The 23,556-nt window shown below is 35.3% G+C and overlaps 1 protein-coding gene across 1 annotated transcript in view; it reads left to right on the top strand.

The window, feature by feature from the left end:
* WDR72 (WD repeat domain 72) overlaps positions 1–23,556 on the top strand; it is an 88,046-nt gene that overhangs the window by 19,773 nt on the left and 44,717 nt on the right. The window contains exons 13-14 of the mRNA XM_054272899.1: positions 5,884–6,086; positions 21,970–22,787. Coding sequence (XP_054128874.1) covers positions 5,884–6,086; positions 21,970–22,787 — 1,021 coding nt within the window. The remainder of the gene's footprint in view (positions 1–5,883; positions 6,087–21,969; positions 22,788–23,556) is intronic.

Raw genomic sequence — 23,556 nt, 5'->3', positions numbered from 1 at the left:
CTCAGAGTAAATTTGGTCATTACTTTAAGACTTATGCCTAGATAATTGTAGAACCAAGAATTATAATTTTTGTGGCTTTTTTTCCTTGTAAAATTTAGTGATTTACAGTCTCTTTTGATTTCTTTTTCATTTTCCCTGTCCCTCCATTCTTCTCTTTTTCTCTTCAGGTCATTGGTCAGAATTAGATCTGAGTGGGTGATTGTGGCCAAACTGATAAATCCCATAGTTGTTTCATCTGCTGGAGGCCATGATGTAGGGTCAAAGTCATAGCAGTCACTACCTTCTTGTTTCTTTTTTAATGAGTTTTGCATAGCCTCAAGATCTACAAATCTCAAAATAAGACTTAAAAATGAATATATATGCCTTGTGGAACTTAGCATTTGGGTTTGGGGCTTTTTTCTGTTTGTTTTAATTTGTCAGTCTTAAGGTAAAACTTCACTAATGTTTTGCCTTTTTTTTATTGCATCTTATATTTTATATGTGTAAGCCTCTCAGGTCAATCTGTAGCTTGCACTTGAATATTTCATAGCTCTCTAAATTTGAGTCATTGTTCAGTAAATACTTATTGATGTAGAATAATAAAAGGTAGTGGAGCTTGGGAAAGTGTGTCTCAGGGTAAAAAAAAAAGAGTGTCATCTTCTCCCTAGTTTGCAGAAGCTGAGGATACCTCACTCTTGCCAGTGTACAAGAGTGTATCTTTATGTGTGCATACAGACATGTACGTTTATGTACTTTATGTATACTTGGGGGAACATGTATGGAATTTAGCTGTATGTATCTGTTCCCTCCAGCTGGCAGTTGATCTTTATTCTTAATTAGATTTTTTTTTCTGCATGCGTGTATATGTATATACATATATATAGTGTAAAGGAAAACTGCTCTGATCCAGTGCAGTCACAAGAGTGCATGCCAGGGAGGGGATTCATTCCAGACACTAAGAGACAGATTCTCATCCCATCTTTCAGTTTGTGATAAAGGAGGAGATAGAAACTACTTGCATATCTTCCAAATTCAGAGCTGCTAACTTCTTCCATTCAGCCCAGTTTAGTTCATTTATTATGTCTGAACAATTCATTCAAGATATATTGTCTTTTACTCTTTGGAATAGTTTAGATGGAGTCAGGGAGAGAACACGGGAGTGTTGTTTCTTTTGGGGTCTTGTGCCTGCATCAGAAATCCTGATGTAAGGACTGGCTGTGTTGGGGAATTGCTCTTTTTACCCACATATATAAACTAACATTATAAAATACATTTCAGTGGTTTACTTTGTGTTGATTTTCATTGCTTTTTTTCAGCCAAAGGATATTGACAGTAGTTTGCTAATGCTTTTCTGAAAGTGTGTATTCTGAAGAATGTCAATAACATGCAGAGTTGGACATGACAGAAATCTTCCAAATGCACAAATGAGTAAGGAGGGTCTGCAGAGACACATCACAGGGCATCTCCATTTTTAATCTCAACCTTAAAGTAAAATACCTTTTAAAATATTATTAGACTATTTTAATAGGCTGGATTTTGTGTAATCTATCCCATTTCTATTTGCTAGATGGCATTTACTTTTGTCTTGGTATTGTTTAGAATATATATTCTTAATGCAACGTTTGTTCCGTATGTTTTGGGCCAATTGATACTGGAATGGTAGCACTAGCAATAAGGAGAAATTTTTCAAACAAAGTGCTTGCCAACTGACTTGGAGCAAGATTGTAGTATTGTAAAATTCAAGCATTTTTTGTAGTAGCACGGAACATAACGTTTTTGTATGCCATACTCTACCATCATAGAAGAAAGTGTGTTGGGAGAGGTTTTTTCACGTGAAACTGGTATTTATAGAGAATATATATTAACAGAAGATAAACCAACTAATGTTACAGATGGTACTTGCTCTGAATGCTGAGTTTTCTGTTTTGACTACTAGTAAAGGAAAGGATTTGTTCTCAACCACATGCTGTTTTTAAATACAATCAATTCTGAAATAATTTCTCATTCACAGAGCACTGTTATGCTGTAAGAGTCATCTGAGTTACTAGGTCACAGCAGCAGTGCAATATTGAGGATTTTCGATACTTTAGCTGTGACAGCAAACACAGAGAGCACTGGAGCCTGATGATATGACAGGTCATGTGATAGCAGTGAATGCCTCATCTTGAGGCAGGAAGATTTGTGTGACCTCTCCAGTAAAAATGCATCCTTCAGTATGCAGAACCCAGAGAACTGTGTGGACAGTGCTAACACCAAGAGACACGATTTGTAGTACTTGGTCCACAGGAAGAATAAGATGTTGTAGCAGTCTCTAGCCAGTCACATCTGGTGGTCCGGAGCTGCCCAGGAGAGTGAAATACTCCACTCTTGTCTGTTCCTGAGACTTGGTTGCCATGGTCACAGCTTTAGAGAGATAAAGACTTTCTTTTCCTGTATTTTGTATGTATAGTAGGGGGTCATAGCAGTGGTGTTGCTGCTGTGTAGGCACCCCTATCTCTTCCTGTTCATCCATTGTTATTTTATGCTCTTCAATGAAAATCCTTTCAACTTATTTGTATTTAGATACTTCAGGTTTGAGTGTGAATTTTGTTTCTGTCCTCTTTCCTCTACTCTGATCTACAACCTTTGTGTTTTCTTACTCTTTATTTTTATTTACTTTTAAGCATATTCCTAACAAATAACAATTTCTGACCAATAAGCACCCTGCCCCAGTATTATTTTGCCTGTTTGTAGTAGTCAGAAAGTCTTTGTCATATATACAGGTTTCTAAATCCTTTCCCCTTCTCCTCCCTGTTTGTTTCTAAGATGTACTCAGGCATCACAGAATATAGATATCTTCCTTTATTTTGTCTCTGCCAACTATTTGCTCTGTAAATGAATATTTTGGGCTATTCAGAAGATTAAAGTTAAACTTATAATATAAATAACACTTTAATCATCACACATTTTCCTATGTACTTTGTGCCATTTTATTGCAGCCCCAGCTGTACACACAAACCTGTACATACAGGTGTTCATAATAGGGAGCAGGATTGGGCAGTATATGCAAGAAAGGATGGGGTTTTTTAAAGAAACTAGACATCTTCTGGAAGGTGCTACTTAAAAGGCATTTCAGATAGCTGTTATGAGAGATAGAGAAATGATTTAAAGATGTAACAGGAGTTTTTCAAATTGATTTTAGGGTGTCATAATGTTCTGTTAGTAAGAAAATAAGCTGGTTGTCCAGGGCATTTGCTATTCAATGTTTCTCTTTATAAATGTACATTAAAAATGAAAATTAAAAAACAAACCAATTGCAAGTTCTCTATGTGAAACAACAAGCCCTGTTTCTTGCTTAGTGTAAACTCAGAATAGTTTTTTTCAGTTGATAATATGTTAATTTTCTCTTCTTCAAACTACTCAAAAATGGTATGCTTGCAATGGCATTGTTCTTATGCACTTAGAGAAGAGTTTGTTAGCAGCAGAAATGTTCAGTAACCCAACAACCTGTTGGGAGCTTCTCACTTTGCATCTACTAAATCTATAATACATAGAAGCATATCTGTCATCTGTTTGGAATAAGATGTCTGTTAAATATATAAAACATGAATTTGCTTTAATGTTCATTGAGAATACCTGCATATTCTCTTTGGGCCATTGCCTCCCAAGGTTAATTTCTGCTGTCAGATTTTCTGTACCTTTTACTACTTCTGGGGTGTATCTTTTTCTGTCAACTAAAATTTTTCTCTTCAACCAGAAGTTGAAAAATTGGCCCTGAAGCTGTTGCCAGAGAAAAGCTCTGATATATGGAAAATAACCCAAGTCTGTCTGTAGTATGATAGCCTTAACTAAATTATATTCTATTATATATCCCCTAGATTATCCCACAGAATGGTCTGACCTGGGCAATGACTGCTGCTGAAGCACTCATATGCATGTGGTGCTACCAAGACATGTTTGGAAGTTCTGTATGGTACCAATGACTATGCATAGTCAGGTTGCTGAAATTTCATACTATGCCCCCAGAAGTCTTGGATTTATTAAAAACTTATTGTAATTTCTCTTAAAAGGAACATGAGACCTGGTAATTTCACAGAGATATTATGATAGTCTTAAGGACTCGAGCAGTGAATTTCAGTGAAGAAAGTGTTATAGAAAACAAGATTTGATAAATGTATGTGTATACATGCATACAAAGATTCACTGTGTTGTGGACTTGCCACAGAAGGGGATGGAGAAAGCTTCAGCCCCTACACTTAAAAGTAAGAAGAACAATGATTTATTTGAATTTTGTTCATGTTGAACTCTGAATAATCCACATAGTTCTGTGGCATGTTTATAGCTTGAATAGCAACTTTACGTATATAAAGAAGCCAAAATGATATTAGCTGAGTGAAGGGACTGTATTATTTCCAAACTTCTTCACTTTGCCAATGCTGTTGTACTTTTAAGAATGCTTGCTCGTGTCCAGCATGAACTGTACAATCATCCCTTGTAGAGCATGGTCTTTGTGTTCCTGGAATGTGTCAGTGTTTGGGAGCTTTGTAGACAGTCTAACTATGAAGACCTTTTGGGCCGCTTACTTTCCTTTCGATTACCATCCTGCTCTGTAGTGGTCCCTGGCACTGGCTGCAGTCCTGGGGAAGAATTAAGAAAATAGCACACTAAAAACAATTGGGGCTGATTCTAATTTCTTTCAGTGTAATATTGCAGTCATTTGTGGTGTTCAACTGATTTTTATTAGGGGACAAAAAATGAGGTGCCCTGTTTTCTTCTGCTCTGAAGTCAAAGACTTTGTTGTACGAGTAGTAGAGGTGATACTGCAGTGAAAAGAAATGGATGGGTTTCAGAGAAATAATTTCAGATAAAGAGATTTTATACACACATATACACACAAACACTTATTGTGTGAGATCCCTCAATCCCAGTCCAATATTTTTAGCAGGTGTTACTGATAGAACTTCAATGTTACACATTTTTTTCTTGTAGCAGTGAAAGGGAAAATTCATGTTGTATTACTTGAGGGTAGAAAGAATTCAAACTTAAGGGAAAAGCATTTCATTTTATAGCTGATATTTAATACTTGAAAAACCCTTCAGATGTATTTTATCTCTGATATTTATAGGAAACATGCTATTTCAGCAATTTCTTTTAATTCCTATTGGAAATGTGTAGTATGTAATAGTAGCTCATTTCAAGTACATTTAAGCTCAGTTTTGATGTTTTTAATGTTAGTTGTAATTAAAATAGTATTACTAAAATTATTGCTAGGTAAAATTTTTACTAAAGTAATATAACTGGCTGTAACATCTAGAGGATTTAGATTCCAGAGAATCACACAAGTGATGATATAGTCTCTGAAACATCACATTCCATATCCCTGATGACTAAGCTACATGTATATTTAAGTAGAAACCTTTATGTCTGAAAATTTTTAGGAATGGAATGAAAAAAAATTGAGCTATCTCTTGCTATTTGTAATCCAGAACACTAGAGGACAGCACTAAAATATTACATAAATGTGTTGTTGTTTACACTGTTAATGATATAGATGCTCTGGGAGGGGTTTGTGAGGAGAAAACAAATTTGTTTTGAAAAGTTAGGGCAGGTGATATTTTTGTGAATATCTTTGGCTCCCTTTGAAAATTGCATCTCACTCCAAATGTATAAAATATCTGGAGCTGCCTATGGTCTGATAGAAATTTATTTGCTGCAGTGATTTCTTTAGAAATTGAGCTTTATATTTTTACAGTATAATAGTGTATAATATATTTTTAGTTTTAAAAAGTGGCATTATTTGCCTCATCTATAAATATTTTGTGATTTATTTGCTTATATGTAGTGTACTATATTAATACTATGATAAACGGAGATGTGATGGGATAGCTCATTGAAAAAGTTACAACTTCTGTTGTGTTTCTCTAGGCACACTGGAACGACATGAAACAGGTGACACAGCAAGAGCAATTCTGGCTGCCATTGAAGACTCAGAGTACTTAGTGGCAGGTGCTCTACTTCCTGTGTCTCAGGAGTCCAAACGCAACAAGAATTCTGGATACAAACAATCCAGCTCATATAAGCATGGCATGGGCCCTTATCCAGCTCATACAGAGAAAACTTCAGATAAGGTAAGAATGAAGAGTAGAGCATTTTTCAGAGCAATTAGTGGTGATTCCAATTCTTTACCCTATCACTCACTGATGAGTAAATGGGATGGTGGCTTGGTTTTAAGTTTATAAAGGCTTCTTCTGGCTGGCTCAGTTTTTATGCCTTCAACTCAATTTCATAGATAAATGAGGAAAATTGGCAGAGGGCCTTATGCAAGGTCATTAGTAGCTAATCTCAAAATGATTTTCTCAGACCTTGTTACCTGTAGTTAGATCCTATTTCCTCATGCCTCTGGCAGTGACAGCACCTGTCAGTAGTACCCTGAATACACCTTGCACCTATTCAAGTGTGTATGTCTTGAGAACAAGCACATAGAGATCCCATGCTGATGGACGTTCTCTTATTGCTCTTCTAATGAGACCACAGATCCCTCTCGTAATTCAGAGATAGTTTTTATTTGGTGTGTTTTCTCTTAGCATCATCACAGAATACACTGCAAGTGCCTTATGTTTTTATTAGTGTGATTAAATTAGTGCTCGTGTGAGGTACTGGGCTGCAAATGGATATGATCATCTTCAGGAAAGATTTGGCCAGGGTGAGACTTGTGTTTAGCTTTATCTAGAAATACTTTGCTGCCAAAATCGTTAAACCAACTAATTGAGACTGATGGAGAAGATGTGCTCTTTTTTTTGTTTTGAATAAGTAATAGAAGGAAATAATATGCTTAAAGTAGTATTAATGTGATGTTAAAACTGAGAAAATGAGTACTGAGACATCAAATCGTGAGAAGATTAAAAATGTATTAGTCACTCTATTTTCTTGTGGCCTAGATAAATCTATACTTTTATCAGTTATTTGTAGATATTTAAAATTTAATGTAGAATTTGCTAATTATAAAACTGATTATTATAACTGTCTCTAATACAATCTCAAATTCAATGAGATGGATATTGCCCTTTTCATGTAGGGGAAAAAATGGTACAAACCTATTTTCTTAAACCCTATTTATGCATCAGGAGGTAATATATTCACTGAACTCTTGATTCGAGTGTATCCTAAGAATAGGGCCTTTATGTTGTTTGTTCTTGCTTACCACTTTGTAATTAATGGGTTTTGGGAATTCTGTTCTTTGCAATGCAGAGAAGTCATGTCTGCTATTCTTCAACCCTCAGTGTACATAGAAGGTATTTTATCACATGTATTGAGAAAAAAAATGCTTTCCCTCAATCACACATAGGAACAGCCTTCAGAATGGTGTCTAGCCTTTATTGCAGCTTTATTAATTATAGGAAATGAAGTAGCAGGTATTGCAAAACTGATAAAGTACAGCTTGATCCAAGTCCTCACTCTGGAATTTGAAGTTTACTTCCTTGTATCAAATTTACATATAACATTGAGTTTCTAATGATTGTAGTTTAACTCTTAATATTTTTCTTTGACCTTTTACTAACCTTAGTCTGATTTCTAAAGTTCTTTTTGATCCCATTTTCTGAAAAGTCTTATTAGCGCGTAATCCTGCTGAGCATGTTGTGGGGCAGATGGTGCACTAGTTGGCCATTGACACAGAATCTGATCTCCCTGTTAGTTTGTTAAAAGGAATAGTTTCTTCTTGCCTTCTTAAATAGGAACAAAAGAAAAAAAGTTGTGGTAGTTCTTCGGTAAGTAGTTTTAGGTATATCTATTAAATTGAAAATTGCATGGATTTAACAAGGTGGGAGGAATGAAAATATGCTGATTATGGAATATGGGAAAAGAGTTTTTTGTAGACTTTAAAATGTGGAGTTTAACATGTTTTGGGAATTATGATCTTAAACTGGGAGAAATACCACAACAGGAAACTGTGGAAATGCAGTAATTTGTAATGCTTTTTTGATTTGATATATATCTTGTCTGCTCTGTTTAGCAAAATAATATTCTCTCGTTGTGTTTAAATATTTCTCAATAATTGCCTTGTCCTAATGCAAACTTATTAAGAATACTCTTGATGTCTCTTAGAATTTTTATGTCAAAATCTCTTTTTTTTGTTTCACATTCTTTTTTGTCACTACAGACCTGTTAGGTTTGTCTAAATTCATAATAAATTAAGTTTTGTATTTAGGAAAGCAATTTTCTTTCATCAAGTGTGGGTCATTCAGTACACTCAGAGATTGTTCCCACTTGCATCTGCATTGGAGAGGGTTCTGTAGATTGGTGTGGGAGATGTTGGAGCCTAAATGTATTTAGTGTAGCTGTACCAGGGAAAAACATAACAATGGAAGTCCCCTTAGTGCTATTGCAGAAGCCCAGGGCTGGCTACACAAAAGGAGCATGGAACTCTGCAGCTTTTTTAGCACTGGTCTGTTATTGTGAAATTGAAGGCTTGTTATGAAGTCTGGTTTTTTCTTAAGTTTTGTGTAGAAAAATTTTTATTAGGTTTTTCAAAAAGTGCTGTATTGACTCTTTTACATCATTGTGTTTTAGCATATTGAAATAGTCTAGAAATTCAGATCTCATTTAATTAGTGTGATGACTGTGGCTATCAGACTTTAACATTCCATCCTCTATTAATTTAAAGCATATAATTACTACATACATAAAAATATCAAAAAACTTTCAGATTATCAGAGGGTTTTAATGTAGACTGAGTGTTTTGTTTTCAAATTCCTTCTTTGGCAAATTGTGTATTAGAAATTTAACAACATGCTAAATTTTTCATAACTTTTCTATCAAAAAACCCATCATCAATTTTAGTATATATTAAGGAACTCAATTTCAGAAGATTTATCTGCCAGGAAAAATGAGTGGGTATTCTGTCCTGTTGGTATTGTAAATGACAGTGATCCTTTTGTACAATGAGTGATCCACATGAAGACTGCAAGTAAAATTCAGCATTTGTTCTTGCCATATTTAAATTGTTTTACCCTTCCTCTTATAGTTAAGATGAAAGAATGTTTTCAAAATAATGGTCTCTTTCCTCCATCCTAAAAAAGATAAATATCCTCACGTAGTAGTCCGGCTCCAAAGGCTTTCTTTCAAAACTTTTGCCATCATGTAAATCATGGATACAAAAGCAGAATGTTTTGATTTCATGGTGTTTTGACCATTTTAATTCTTTTATTGTGCTGCACGTGCCAGTGGGAGTACCAATAACAGATGACTGTGACAAATGCAGTTAACACAAGATCCATATTAATGTTGTCAAATCCCCTTGATATATTTAAACAGATTTTAATTATTTTTAATGTCAAAAGACCCAAAATATATAGCTTAATAGTTCTTCAAGAAAGCTTTACTTAATATGTGAATGTAAAACCTCTCATAAAAATGAAACTTTTATATTGGCCTTAGTCATTGACATAGGGTATTCATCAAGTCAGCAATTTGTGTGGCAAAGTGCCATTTGAATAGTGTATTGTTAGAATACTTATGGTCCACTTGACAAGGGCTCTTGCTGTAAATAGTGCAATTTGACTCCAGCTGTTAAAGAGTGGCTTTGACAGCAGCCAAATAGAATGGAGATGCTTTACTGCACCGCAGAAAAATCAATATTGGGTTCTTGTTCATAGTAACCTGTTTTCTCTTTTTTTTTTTTTTTTTTGCAGATTTATACAAGACTATCTAGAGTTCATTTGTGAAAGTTTAAATATTATTTTGAAAGTGAGCCTATTTTATTTCCAGAATAATGTTGGTGGTGAATGATGCTTGTGTTTAGTTAAAAAGTAAAAGGCAGTGCTTTGTGGACATGCATAAACAATGTGATGATGCAGCATTATTGCAACTCTATTTATAGGGGTAGATGTTAGGATGTGGGTGCATAAGTTGTGTAACTAATGACAAAAAATGTTCTTTCCTTCCTCTGTGTTTTTTTCTTTTTGTAGTGCTACTGTAGAATCCCTGTCAATTTTCTAAGTATAGGCTTTTTTTAAAGCAGGTTTCTTTGTTGCTCTCCCTGTAACAACCCCCACAAATGTTGACAATCTGTAGTGCCATTGTAGATTTTCCTGAAGCATGGTCTTGCTAGTGCTGAACAGTTTTCCAGCAGTATTCAGTGACACAAGGTTGCTATGATACCCAGCCAGTAGCAATAGGTATTGAATCACTGCTCTTAATTACAATAGAATACACACTAGACTGTGCTCATGGTGTTCATATGGAACCAGCTCTCATTATAGCTTTAAGTCATAGTTCTGTTTGAAAATTGAAGCTGTGTGAAAAACTGATTTAAAAAAAAAAAAGAATTGAAATGCTCCAGTGCATCATATGAAGATTTCATTGATGCACATAAAAAGCTGGATGTGTCTGGGAATTGTTTTCCTGATGTTCCAGAAACCTTTCATGTTCAAAAGGTTCCTACCTTTTCAGCTTCAATATTTTGGATATAAGCCTGTGTTTACCATGCACTAATGCTTCTCGTGATTTCAGTAATGAGAATGGTCTGGGTAAAAACATTGGAGGGAAGATTATAAAAATCTCTGCAATGGTTGCTGAAGCTTGAACTCTTAAATTATACTACTGAAAATCTAGATCAGAAAAGAGATTTTTTTTTTTACTGTGTACATAAGACAAAGATGGGGGAAAGAAACATTATTTTATATGTGGACTTGTTATATGTATTTTTTTATATATTAACTCAGCAATTTCTTAAAATCTGTTGTAATAGGAGTCCTTTAGAACTTGATATACACTTACATAATAGTATACATATTCTGCTCTGAGAAATATGTAAAGGGAAGAATGTCCAGAAGTTGTAAATAATAAAAGCAAGATCTACTTTGCTGCACAGAATAAGTAAGAGGCAAATGAAGACTGTAGGATAATAGCAGCTATTTGTTTTAGTATGGCAAGAGAAGCAATTTGAAAATAAAATTGTTATTGGAAGTCTGGAAAATCACTGCTAGTTAAATCTTACTGATAGAAAAATTGATAGAAAAATGGAAATAAGATACAAGCACAAACACAAAAGAATACTTAGCAAATAGGAAATCAGGAGTGGTGCCATAAACAATGGTGTCACAGACATGGATTCCTTTAATTTCTTTCCTTTTATAATATTTAGAGCATTATTATGGGGAATTACAGATCTCAGTGATTTATGTGGAGTGGATTATTAAGGACAAAGCAAAATAGAAAGTAGTAGAGTATTTCTCCTTAAAATTGGTAATGTCACACTGCTGCTGCAAGGGTTTGTTTTTTTTTTTTTTCTGGAACTAGTGTTCTGCAGCTATATTTAGTAGTTTATTAAGTGTAATAGGAAAATGAGTGAAGAAAAAGGGCTCAATATATGCAGGGGTTTTTTTCTCTGTAATTCAGTTGCAAAGCATTTTAGTACTACATTTCCAGTGAAATTTTACAATTAAGTATTTTATCAAGGGACCAAGGTAGCAACATAACTACAGTGAAGTAATAACTTGGGAGTTATGAGATTAAATTGGGAGCAGTTAAAAAGAACCATGATCCTGAGGGATGTTGATAGCTTTGACTACATGCCATCTTTTATGGAAGTTAGTGTAGTTTTTGAATAGCCACACCAAGTCAAGAATTTGATGATTTGTGTTTTCTCCATTGATTGCCTCAAAGGAAAATGAAACCAAAACGTTGCCATTGTGATATTGTAGCACATTTTAAACTTACACACATGGATAGCAATTTACACAGGGTGTCAGAAATCTAATAATAAGTCTTAACTACTTATTTCAGCACTTCTGACACTGATTCTTTTCTACTCTGTGACTAAACTGGAGGTGATTGACTTAAAACTTCTTTTCCTTCCTAGTCAGCTAATTGGACTGTGTGATAAAGCTAAAGAGACTGCTATAGTGTCCTCCTAGAAATAAATCTAAGGTCAATATCAACAGTCCTTGTGAAGTATTTCATGTTGAAGGATGATTTATTGAAGCTAACCTAGCTATGGTTGTCTTTGTCTTTTCCCATCCCTCGGCCATGCTGCAATTCCCTTCTGTCTCTTGGAATCTTTTGCAAAGTTTGCATTTTGGTTAGGGATTTATACTTACAGTTAAAAACATACGGTTCCTCTCTCATGGAAGTGGTGTTCATGATATATTTGCCACTTAGGACTGTTTCTCTTAGGTCTGTTTGTGGAGCTGGGCACAGTTTGAGTTTTCCTATCTTGGATTTTACCTTTACTACTTTTGTAGTCTAGAAGGTGTGACTTTTCTGTAGATCAGCCTAACTGATTTTCCTTCCAAGTGCTCTGCCTAATTCTAGAATAAATCACATGATCTTTGTTTTAACCTTTATATTTTCATGTTGCATGTTGTTCAATAGTCTTCTTTAAATTCTTCACTGTTATAGTGATATGGTGGAATCTTTAAAGTTCTGATAATCACCTTTTCTATTCTAAACATTAATTCCCTGGCCTCTTATAGTTTAATCAGTATTATTTTAGTGAAGAAAAATATTAATAAGAATTCAGAATGAATTCAGTGTGAGACTTTTTCCTAGGTTTCTGCCTCACACATCTATTTAAAAAAAAAAAGCAGTGACTTTTTCAGAAGCACATCATCATCTTACATGCAACTTAGAAACAGGAATTGCAGCAAACAAGCCTTACACAAAAAAGGAAGACTTGTTATCTGCTAGCTTCCTTCTGATAGCTAATTGAAACTCTTGTCTCAGTTACAGAGCAGAAATAAAATCCTTGGCTAACCTTTGGCTTGATTTCAAACAAACAAAGCAACAGCAGTGGTTATACATCCATTCTCTTGGTATCTATTTTTGTATATTAATACTCAAACTTTAATTTGTTCCAGTAGTCAGGTTTGGTTCTTGCAGTACTTATGGGAAAGGATGAATCATCCAAGCAGACACCTGAGAATGTTTCCAAAACCTGTCCTTTTGGAAGTCTCTGCAGTAAGACTGAACAGCTTGCAAGAAAAGAACAGTATGAAATCTATGGGTACAGAAACTTAGCTGCCATCCTCATACATCTCAGAATGCTATAGGATCTGAGGAAAGTCCAGCCTCCCTATTCTTAAAATCTCAAGAATGGCACTTTCTAGAATACACAGGATTTTTTGGGTTTTGCTGCTTCTTCTTTAGTAGAAAGTCACTTGCTTATGAATTGATCTAGAACTTTTATGTAGATAAATTTTCTGGGTGGGACTCATAATTCAAGATGGGAAATGCACTAAGAACAGCCTAGGGAAAATGTTGTTTCAGTTGGAGTCAGCACTCAGACATATATTGCTAACTTAATTTTTATATACATCAGTCCTTCTTAGGACAAAGCAATATTCTCAAGCTCTTGTTAAGGTCCTGTTGGCAGTATCTCTATGTTCAGCATTATATCTCACAGATATTAGGATGTTCATTCATCCAGTAAATTGTTCAATATGATAATTCCTAAATCCTGAGCCAGCAGTCTGTGGCTTTGGATTGCTGTAGCATTTCTTGTCCAGTTGATGATCAAGAAAACTTTGGAGATGTTCCATCTTTTTTTCTAAAGTGCTGAGTGAGGATGGAAATTTTTCAATACCACACAGCACTGAGCTGTAAATATTTTTAAAGATATGGTTAGGAAATTTACTTTTACATTCAAAATAATGAATATATTAAGATGTAGGCAGAGTATTGAATATTGAGTATATAAATAATACTTAATTTTACACACCGTCTTATTCCTTCATTTTATCTAAACTTTTCACAGCCAAGACTGTTCATGCCAGAAATGGATGTTAGAGATGAGTGGATTTGCAGTTCACTTTTATCTTCTTTCTATGATAAAATTATTAGATAAGATTTTGTCAAAAGTGTTGTGTTTAGAATTGCCTGATATTTTGCCCAGACAGCCAGAGATATGAATTCCAGAGCAAAGCAAAAGTTGTCTGTAAAAAAAGTCATAAATTTCTTCAAATATTTTTCTGAAAAATAAAGGATAGATTTGTTTCCTAGTGTTGTAAAGTTGTGAAGGATATTCAGGGTGTCAGTTTTACTTGCCTGTTATTCTTTGATATCTTTTAAAGATTTGTCTCCAGAATCACTTTTATATGTACGCTTTAATTAAATCCAATATAAAACTCTAAGATGAGTGTAACAGAGAGAGAGGGTGTTAGCTTGAAAACAGAATATGTGAAACACTAAATTTTGATACCAGACCACCACATTGAGCAATTCAATAGATGTGTTAGCAATTCTTCCTGAACAATTGAAATTTTTGTGCCCAGCAGATCCATCTGGACTACAATCTGCCTGACAGTGGCCTTCCATACATGATAAAAAGAGGGTTTATTCAGTTGCTTAGACTATTCATCACACAGCTTGAGTCTGAAGACTCCTTGGCTTAATTACTTACATTGTGCCACAGATGCATCAGCAGTGATGCTACAGTTACTGTTCAAAGTGCTGTGAGGATAGTAAAGCCTTCCACTGGGACTTCACAAAAGAAAAAAGAAAGATTACAGAGTTGAGAGCAAAGAAGGTAACTCTGCTTATGTTGCAGTTAAGTTGATAGATAAACACTGGTGCAAACTCAAAAAATAATGTAGCCTTTTCTTGGTGGGAGCTGGATTCTTAGGAGGATTTGGATATCCTCAGTAATACGACCAGACTTGTAATGAATACCATAATAAAAGTAATGCAAGGCAAGTTCAAAACAGCTTGTTATACTAGTTCATATAGGAAAATTCATCATGAATTGACACATTTGTTCAAGACTGCATTGTCCAAATGATGAAGCCTCAGGTCAAGCATAAATTGCATGTGAAAGCAAACTGGGGCACTACTACTGACTCCAGGCTTTCTACAGATAGTCCTTTATATGTGAGTACTGAGCTATAAAAGGGTAAATGATTAAGAAAAAAGTTCTGAATGCTCCCATCAAAGGGTCCTCTGTCCTATGACTAGGTGAGGTGTCTGAAGGTAAGGAATATGATTGACTCTGGGACAGTGATGCTGTAACTGTGTGATGCTCACCCTGTGCAAGAAGCCAGCATTGCTTTCTGGCAGGTAGGCTGGCCTCTTTGTACTCTTTGGGAGACCATTGATACTCTTAGTGACAGAAACTCATCACATGCTCCCTAAATTTGAAGCTCAGGATGTGGGCAGGGTTTGACAGGGCTGTGATATGTGGGCTGCTGATAGGAGCTAATATTGGATTAGGAAGTCCATATGGTTTTTATGGGGACATGAAAGTGTAGCCAATAATTTGCATCCTTTCTTCCTCAGCAGGTTATTTTAGAGATGTTGTATGGTGTATGTTTAAGTGCTATTTCAATTATATACCTGCTGCTTGTAACTATTTTTGAATAAATGCATCTTTGCACATATCCTAGATTGCTTGTCCTTTCAGCAGAGCAAGAAAATAAGATAGCTGTGTATTTGCAAAAAGATTATAAACTCAGGAAAGCAGGTCTGCTGATGGGATTTACCTGAAAAAAGACATCATTCAATGCTTAGATTGTTTTTAAGTTAGAAATACCTAAATAGGATTGAAAGACCATATTTCTATCTAATTGCTAACAGTTCTTCAAGCATGACCTTGAGAATTTGAAGTTTCTTTTAGGGAAAACTTGGACCTCCATTTCAGCTTTCTCTATCTTACATTTCTTACAGAACTTGCTTTTTAAATTATTGCATCAAAATTCTAGCCATAAAATACATGAGTGGTGTTCACTCTCTTAGTACTGTTCCACTGAATGATGTTTGATCATGTGCTGTATGCTGTGCTGTCATGGGAAAAGGTTATAGTAGCTTTTCTTCTTGCTTGTCTTTTAGTATCAAAGTAAATAAGGCTTCCTAAATTTGGAAGTGACTTAATGCTAAGTAAACACGTAAGTTACATCAAGCTTTTCATTTTATATGTAGAAGACACATCCAAAAGATACAATTTCCCAGCAGATAAATAGGTGTTCCATTCATGGCATAGGTTTAAGATGTGCTATTTGAAATCTGAGGTTTTTGTGGAACTTGCTAACTGTATTTTATGCTCATAAACCAGTTTGAAGCCCCAAACACAATTTCATTTATCTTTATATTCTAAGCTTTATAGAGTCTGCAAAAGTGTCCATCTGTTCAGTCGAGATTGCTTCAAATAGTGAGTGGTCAGAGAGACGTAGCTGATAAAGGTCAAAGGAGCCTCTTGACCCCATGGTTCTTGCCAAAGCAATTGGAGCGTGGGACTGATATACAGTTAGATACAGCTTGCTAACGTGGGCTCCACTTTAATTGGTAATGATAGCAAGAATACACAGTAAAGTCATTGCTGAAAGAAAACAAAAAGTATCCAATATAGTAATTTATTACCAGTCAGTGGGTTTCACGCACTGGGTTGTTTTACCCCTGCAGTGGTCAGAGAAAGCAAAAAGGTACTCTAACACTTAACTGAAAATGGATGCCCTGCTGCTATCAGAGATGCATGGTGGTCAAACGATTGCCTGTGCCATTAGCTTGGTAATGTTTTCTCTATTGTAAACTCAGCTCCCCATGTTCTTCCTGTGCATCAGCTGCAGATTGAAGGCTTTCTCGTTTGTCTTCTATTTGTGCTGCCAATCATCAAGCTGCTGTTCACCAAGCACATTTCAAAGAGGCAATTTTTTTTTACTCCTATCGACTACCATCTCTAGCAACTGAGGGCTCAGAGGATTTAGAAATAAATTTAATGCTTTAATTTACACTGTGCCAGCCATTTTGTGCGTTGTTTATGTATTTGTTTTCTGTGACAATTCAAGAGACAGTTACAAGTTTCCTATTTTGCAAAACTATGCTTGAGATAGATTTATGTTTTGGGGACACATTTGCAGGTACTCTTATGCTACTATTTCCATTAAAAAGGTTGAAGAGAAAAATATTTTTGCAAGAAAAGATGATTTTTAACCCATTCAGTAGTTAAAAACAGATTAAAAATGCAAATTCAAATCCAACAAAAGCTAACAGATATATTCCTTCCCACTATTAAGGATAAAACATTATGTAGAATAAAATAGAGCTGTCATTGGCAATATAATGTATAAGACCTTTAGGTGTGGTAACCATGCTTCAGTTAAGACTTCTTCAATCTCCACAAAGTGCAGATGTAACAGGAGGTTAGGAGTACCTAAATAGCTTTTACAAGCAGGTGTGATTGTACTTATTTGTTGTGAGCCCAGAGCCAGATCAGTGATGAGATGCGATTCTGAAAAGTTATGACTTCTGAACTTCTGTTGACAGTCCTGTGACTGGCCTGATCAAGACACAAAAAATTGTCACCCATCAATAAATTTTGTTTGACAAATTCTACTACCCTCTTCTTTCATTTCTATAGCAGGTTCTCCACAATTCAGTTTCTTAAAAGCAAAATGTGTACTGTTAATGAAGACTGATTCAGCCATTATATATGTCTTTACAGTTTCTGTCTTCTTTTTAGTGTCATAAAAAGACCGCAGTGAAGACAGATAAGAAAAACAATTGTTAATTTCATTGAAATAAGCATATTGATATTATCAAACATCATTGTGATATTTCCAAAATTATCATGTCAAAAAACTTCCTGGAGCCTATAAGATATGGTGGTTTTGATGATTCTATGTTGGGTTTTGTGTAAAAAATCTTGTTTGAAAATGTGTCAATTTGACTTTCACACAATTGGATATTCACAGAATAGCTCCACTGAGCAAACAATTGGGTGCTGGTGGTTTAATGATTAAGTTTGCATTATTTTATTGATAGTAAATATATTTAATAATGAAGCACTAAGAGTCCATCGGGTAAGACTTACTCTTTTATCATGTCCTTCAGTGAGCTGTTGTATTGTATCTGTATTAAAAGCCAATGGCCTAATTGCTGTCAAAATATAAAGGTGTATGTATCTTAAAAAAAATCCTCTCAAGCAAATCAGAAGTAGAAAATCCCTGGCCCAAAGGAAAATAAAACAGTGGTGCACCTTTTGTGAATGAAACAACCTTCCAGTCTCTTTGGCATTATTTCATGTAAGCTCCACACATCTCTCCAGTGTCCCCCTGCCTAATCTACCTAAAAATTCCCATTAAAGTTGTTCAACTTCTGTCTAATATTTTCCTGCGGGTGGCAAGCAATGGATAAAGGAGGGGATTGAACCTGTTCAATGTTTATGAATCAAAGTATGTTCTTTCAAAGGGGAAAGCTCAAAGGAACAGAATTAAACACCTTAAATATTACATAATTTAAAAACTTAGAATCAGCATATGACCTATCAACAGGATAGCTCCCATTTAGGGTTTGTACATCATGATTCCTTCTGTGGCTACTGGGAACTTTGGGACCAATTTTCTCCCACTTCTGTCCTGTTAGGTTTTGGGATAAGTGAGAGTGCAATGAATAAAGTCTAAGTCTAGAAGAAAAGTCACATTTAATACTTCAGGACTTGCTTGGCATGGGAGTTCGTACTACTTGTGCTGTGAGAACTGAGCAACTGCTATTCAGTGTTATTACTCAGTTTTCTGAGTATATTTTGAATGCTGGTGCTGGTTTTTTGCCTTCTAAAATTTCTACCTTGTGATTTTTTTACCACTTTGTTTCTTTTATGTAAAATGAATGTCAAGATCATTCCTGTCAAATCTGCTTTTAGTACAAAACCCACAATAGAACACTTCTGGTAAAGAAAGCAGGTATGTGGAGCAAGTGCATACATATTAGGAGCTGAAAAAGTATGGGAATTCCTGTCAGCTAATGGAAGTGTGTATTTTAAGTGGAATACCATTCCCAGAACAAGTTGGATCCCAGTGGAAAAAAGCCTTTAGAGATGAGAAGGCAGCTAGGTAAAATAACACTTGAATTGTACTTCCCATGAAATTTTTATGTGATATGTCTGTCCTAAATCTGTTAAAGATAATGGCATGTCTTGATGCAGTTGGGGGCCACAGTAAGCACAGCCCCTGCTGCCCCCTCCCCATAGTCACAGGAAAACTTTTCCTTGGGTGCTAAGAATGAGTAAAGGGGAAAAGATGTAGAGGAATGTACAGGGTTGTAACTTGTGGAGCAGTGATGAATTGCATGCCAAAAAACTGGAATAGGCTGCTGAGAAATGTGTACAATGCCCCAAGCCAGTGAGTGTTTAAGGGGCGTTTGGAGAGCCTAGTTGGACTAAATGGTCCTTGTAGTTCCCTTCCAATTTAAATAGTTTGTTCTAGCTCTTGTCTGATCCTGGCTCAAAGATGTTTAGTGGCAAGCTGGAGAGATGTTAGGGGATGCTGGCCGTGCATGGAAAATAGCTTGGCTTTTCAAAGCCTCCCTGAATCTTGCTCTTTCCTGGATATAGAAAGCATTTTGTGCTGTGGGTCAGTGATGTACAAGAGGTTCACAAGTTTCAGGATATAATTTTAGTCTATAGTCTAAGATTATATAAAATATATAAAATTATATATAGTCTAAATTATTCTTTAAAGCCAACAGTAGGCTGTCCACGTCAAAAATAAACTTAAAAACTAGAAATGGTTAAACTAGAAAAGGAAAGGTGCAATATGTAATGCAAATATCTGTTCATCTGATTTTCAGTATTCAAAAAATGCCGTTTCCAGCTCTCTGGTTTGTATTTAGGTTTATGGGTGTCTTTCCATTCTCTGTATTCTTCTATTACAGAGAATATCTTGCCTATATGTCCTAAATGGCATTTTATGTCTAAAGATTTGGATGCCCACCTTCTTGCACTGGAATGAAATGCCTGTGGCAGAGAGTTAAGATAACTTGGCAGACAGTTTTAGGATTGATGTCAATAAGCTTTCATATTGCTAATAAAACATGAATACTTATTGTGACTTCACATGTAGTAGCATCACCAGATGTCTCAATGGATTGCCATTGTCACTGGGTTTTCCTTTGTTTGGATGCTGATTTCACTAAAGGTTTTTAAGTGTTAATCAAGCATATATAAGTGTGTAGAAGAAGAAAATGATAGGCTAAATAATAATAGCTTCAATTAATGCCAAAGCTAGCCTGTGAATTCCAGTATTTGCATTCCATGGGGTTCTCTCTATCTATTAGGAAACAGCATAATTAAAGATTAAAATAATCCTAGTACTTAACTGCAATGTATTATTTTTTTAAAAAGGGATAAAAAAACTGAACAAGCACTTATAATCTCTTACTTATGACTCCCTATGGAGATCTTTAAATGAGATTATGTATTTAGAGTACATTCTCATCTGTTTGGGAGAATCGTTCCCTAAATAACAAAAAGCCAAATTATATTATTGCCCAAAACTAAATAGTCACGTCATAGAGTTTATGCAGTCAATTTTTTCCTTGTGTTATTTGTACTAATAATACAAGGAAAACACTAATTAACAGTTTTAAAATAGCTAATCCTGTAAAATCATAGTTTGTAATGTAAAAGAAGTTGGGTAAGGTGGTCATGAGAAAGATGAGGTAAACAACATTGCGTTCCAGCAAGAGCAGAGCTGCTCTGTTTACTAACACGTGGTGGTTTATTTTGAGATTTAACTATGTTCAACAGAAAGTTCTTTGTATTAGTGGAATGCTTCGAATTATCAGAAGAAAAGTAAAACTAAGAGTGATCTGGAAAATTCTGTATCATTTGTGATATGGAAGCTGGCATGATGGCTTGCAGAAGTATTACTGAGAGGAAAAGTTGCTTCTTGATGTGTCTGTCTGCTTGTAGAGGTGAAATAGGCTGAGCATGGTGCTGAGAGCATAAGCTTGTGCAGGACAATAAAAACATGCCACTCATAAACGCTTAAAGAAAAGGGCAGAAATGTCAGCAAGAAGTTTATATTCCCTCACTTCTGGTGTTTCCCTGAAGGTAAAACATACTTTGGTAGATGCTGCAGGATTATGATATGAGATGTTGTGTCACTCTGTGAACTCATCAGGTCATTTTCGAAGTGCCTGGAGACATCCCTTCCACTGGAGTTGGTCACAGCATAGTGTCCACCTTGTGCCAAGGGCACTGGTAAAAGAAAAGATGTAAACTTTTCTTCTTAATGACAATTTATCATTTAAACAATGAAACTGCAAGGCTAAAATGGAGTAAATTTTAATTTTTTTTTTTGAAGATGATTTTGAACATTTCCTGATGTTTAGCTGACAGTTCATCATCATCAAGTTACTTCTACGGTTTAACATGTGATTCTAAAGTTGAGAGAAGCTGTAGCTGTTCTCAAAACTTCTGGTTTCCAAAACTATATTCTTTGATCATTTATTAACAACAGTAATTAGCCATGTGTGTTTATTATGTTAGTATGTAGAATTGAAATTATGCTTTATAAATTGCCATTGCTGTGAACGGGCTTCAAAATTGGGGGAAAAGTATGGAAAATTCTAGAAAATATGCAGGTGGGAAATAAGGTGGCACAAGATAAAGTCAGATGTTCACAAACATTTTAGTAAACTTTTTCTCTTAATTATTTTCAGCTAAGGCACTAAGGTGAATTAATTGTGTGGAGATTTATTTACCTAGGTTCCTTATTGTTCTTGCTTTGTGACTTATCTCAGAGGTGTCTTTGCATGTTTTGAAATAGCAAAAGGCATAGTCTTTATCCCATACAAATCCTCTATATATATGTCCCATACAGCAAATTATAAAAAGACATACGGACACTCAGGGTTTGCAAGAAACTTGCAGCATTGTAGCATTTGCTTCTCTAGCTTTAGTTTGAAAAAAAAAAGGTTTCATGCTTTAAAATTTTCCAAAAATCTTTTTAACTTGAAATGAGACTTAGCAGAAGAAATACCAGCCTAGAGTTTTTGCAAAGATATGTGCTATCTACAGTATGGCTGTGTAATTGAAGGAGCCTGTTTTATAGTATTTACACACAGATATCTCTGGGTGTCTTAAGCTATTTGGAAGCAAATCTTTTTTACTTAATCAAAACTGAATACGTATAATTTAATTGAACTTAACGGAGTTAATAGATTTTCTCTATTCCATAGGCAATTCTCTGCTGATATCTTGAAAATTACAAAGAACTGTTTAGACATTTAATGTTTTTCTTTCAGTTGACTGATACCAGCTGCATCCAACAGCCCTTTACTATTTTACCAGCCAAGACAAAATGGAACAATGCAAACTTTCATATTCTCTTATTTGACCTGGAAAAACTTGAGGAACTTCTCTCATCTCAACTCATTGGATTAAAGTCATCAAAATCGTTCCACAACCAATACACTCTAGAAAGAGCTAAAAGTACTACTGAGAAAAGGGCACTGACATTAAAAAGAAATAAAACTGCTGCCTTTGTACCTCAAGTAGATGGGCAGGCAGAGACTGTTTGTTCAGACCAAGTTCACAGGGATAATAATGCAACTAGGCCTATGGAAGAAGGTGGTGGCATAAAAAGATGGAAAAAAATGAAGAGTTCAAGAAAGATCAGAATGCAGCCATCAGGAAACATTGATGTGAACATGGCAACTGATACAGCCAAACTGCTTCTGTCATGTCTCCTACCATGGGGCGTAGATAAAGAAATAGACAATCTCTGTGCAAGACACCTGAACATCTTGAGGCTTCGGTGTCCTGTTTCTTTTGGACTTGTGTCAGATGAAAGCCACCTCTCACTGATGTTGCCAGGATGGAAATGTACTGATAGTGATGTGCTAGGAGAACATGGAGTTTTCAATTTGTTTTCAAAAAGAGTCCTTGATTTATCAAATAAATACCTTGCTACAACTGAAGGACAATTTGGAAAGAAGGATGGACATGAGAATAATGATTATGGAACAAGGGACTTGGAAACAGTATTTTTCTTATTTAGCAGAATATCTTTAATCTACAGGATAATTAACACACCTTCAGCAGTTACAGATGAAATTGAAAGGTAAGAACTTCATTATGAGTGGATTATATTTTCTAATGCCTCTATATCCAAACCTAATTACTCCTAGTCATACTAATGCACCTGGTTATACTTTTCCGTCCCAAAAACACAGAGTAATCAAACACAGCAGAGTAATCTCTAAGCCTAAATTATTGAATCAGTATTATTCCTAGCCCAAACCTTGTCTCTGAAAAGCTTATTAGGTAACACACACAGTCACATACTTTTTGTGAAGAGGATCTTCAACAATTAAGTCTCCATACTTTCAGCTTCTGCACTCCTGTAGGACTCTGAGATTAGCTCTGTTGGTTAGAGTATAGTGCTAATATCACTGAGCTTGTGGGTCCAATCTCTATAGGCCATTCGCTTAAGAGGTGAGCTTGGTGATACTTCTGGGTCCCTTACAGCTAAGAATAGTCTGAGTCTTCTCTTCCTTTGTAGTGATGAAAAATGAACCAAACTTTTCTTAAATATGTACTTCTGTAATGGAGCTTGTGTTCTTCCTCTAGACCTCTTTGACAGATGTTCTTTGAAGAAAAGGTGATCAGGATGAAATTTTTACATTTTTCTGTTTAACAGATGAGAACTGATGCCAGATTTTTTTTTCATAAGAGCAAAAACTTGAATTATCTGGCTTCACACCCAGGTTTTTCAGAGATCACTCTTTTCCTTACAGTTCAAACTAAGTAGAATAATGAGGTCTCTTTAGGCACATAGCGAGATGTGCGCTAAGCACATTTGTGCTGTTTAAACTTCCACTCCTTATAAG

Source organism: Melozone crissalis, unplaced genomic scaffold (assembly GCF_028551555.1).
Source record: "Melozone crissalis strain CALT ecotype California unplaced genomic scaffold, PUWL_Pcris_2 ptg000014l_1, whole genome shotgun sequence".
Lineage (NCBI taxonomy): Eukaryota > Metazoa > Chordata > Aves > Passeriformes > Passerellidae > Melozone > Melozone crissalis.
This window is presented reverse-complemented; position numbering and strand designations above follow the sequence as displayed.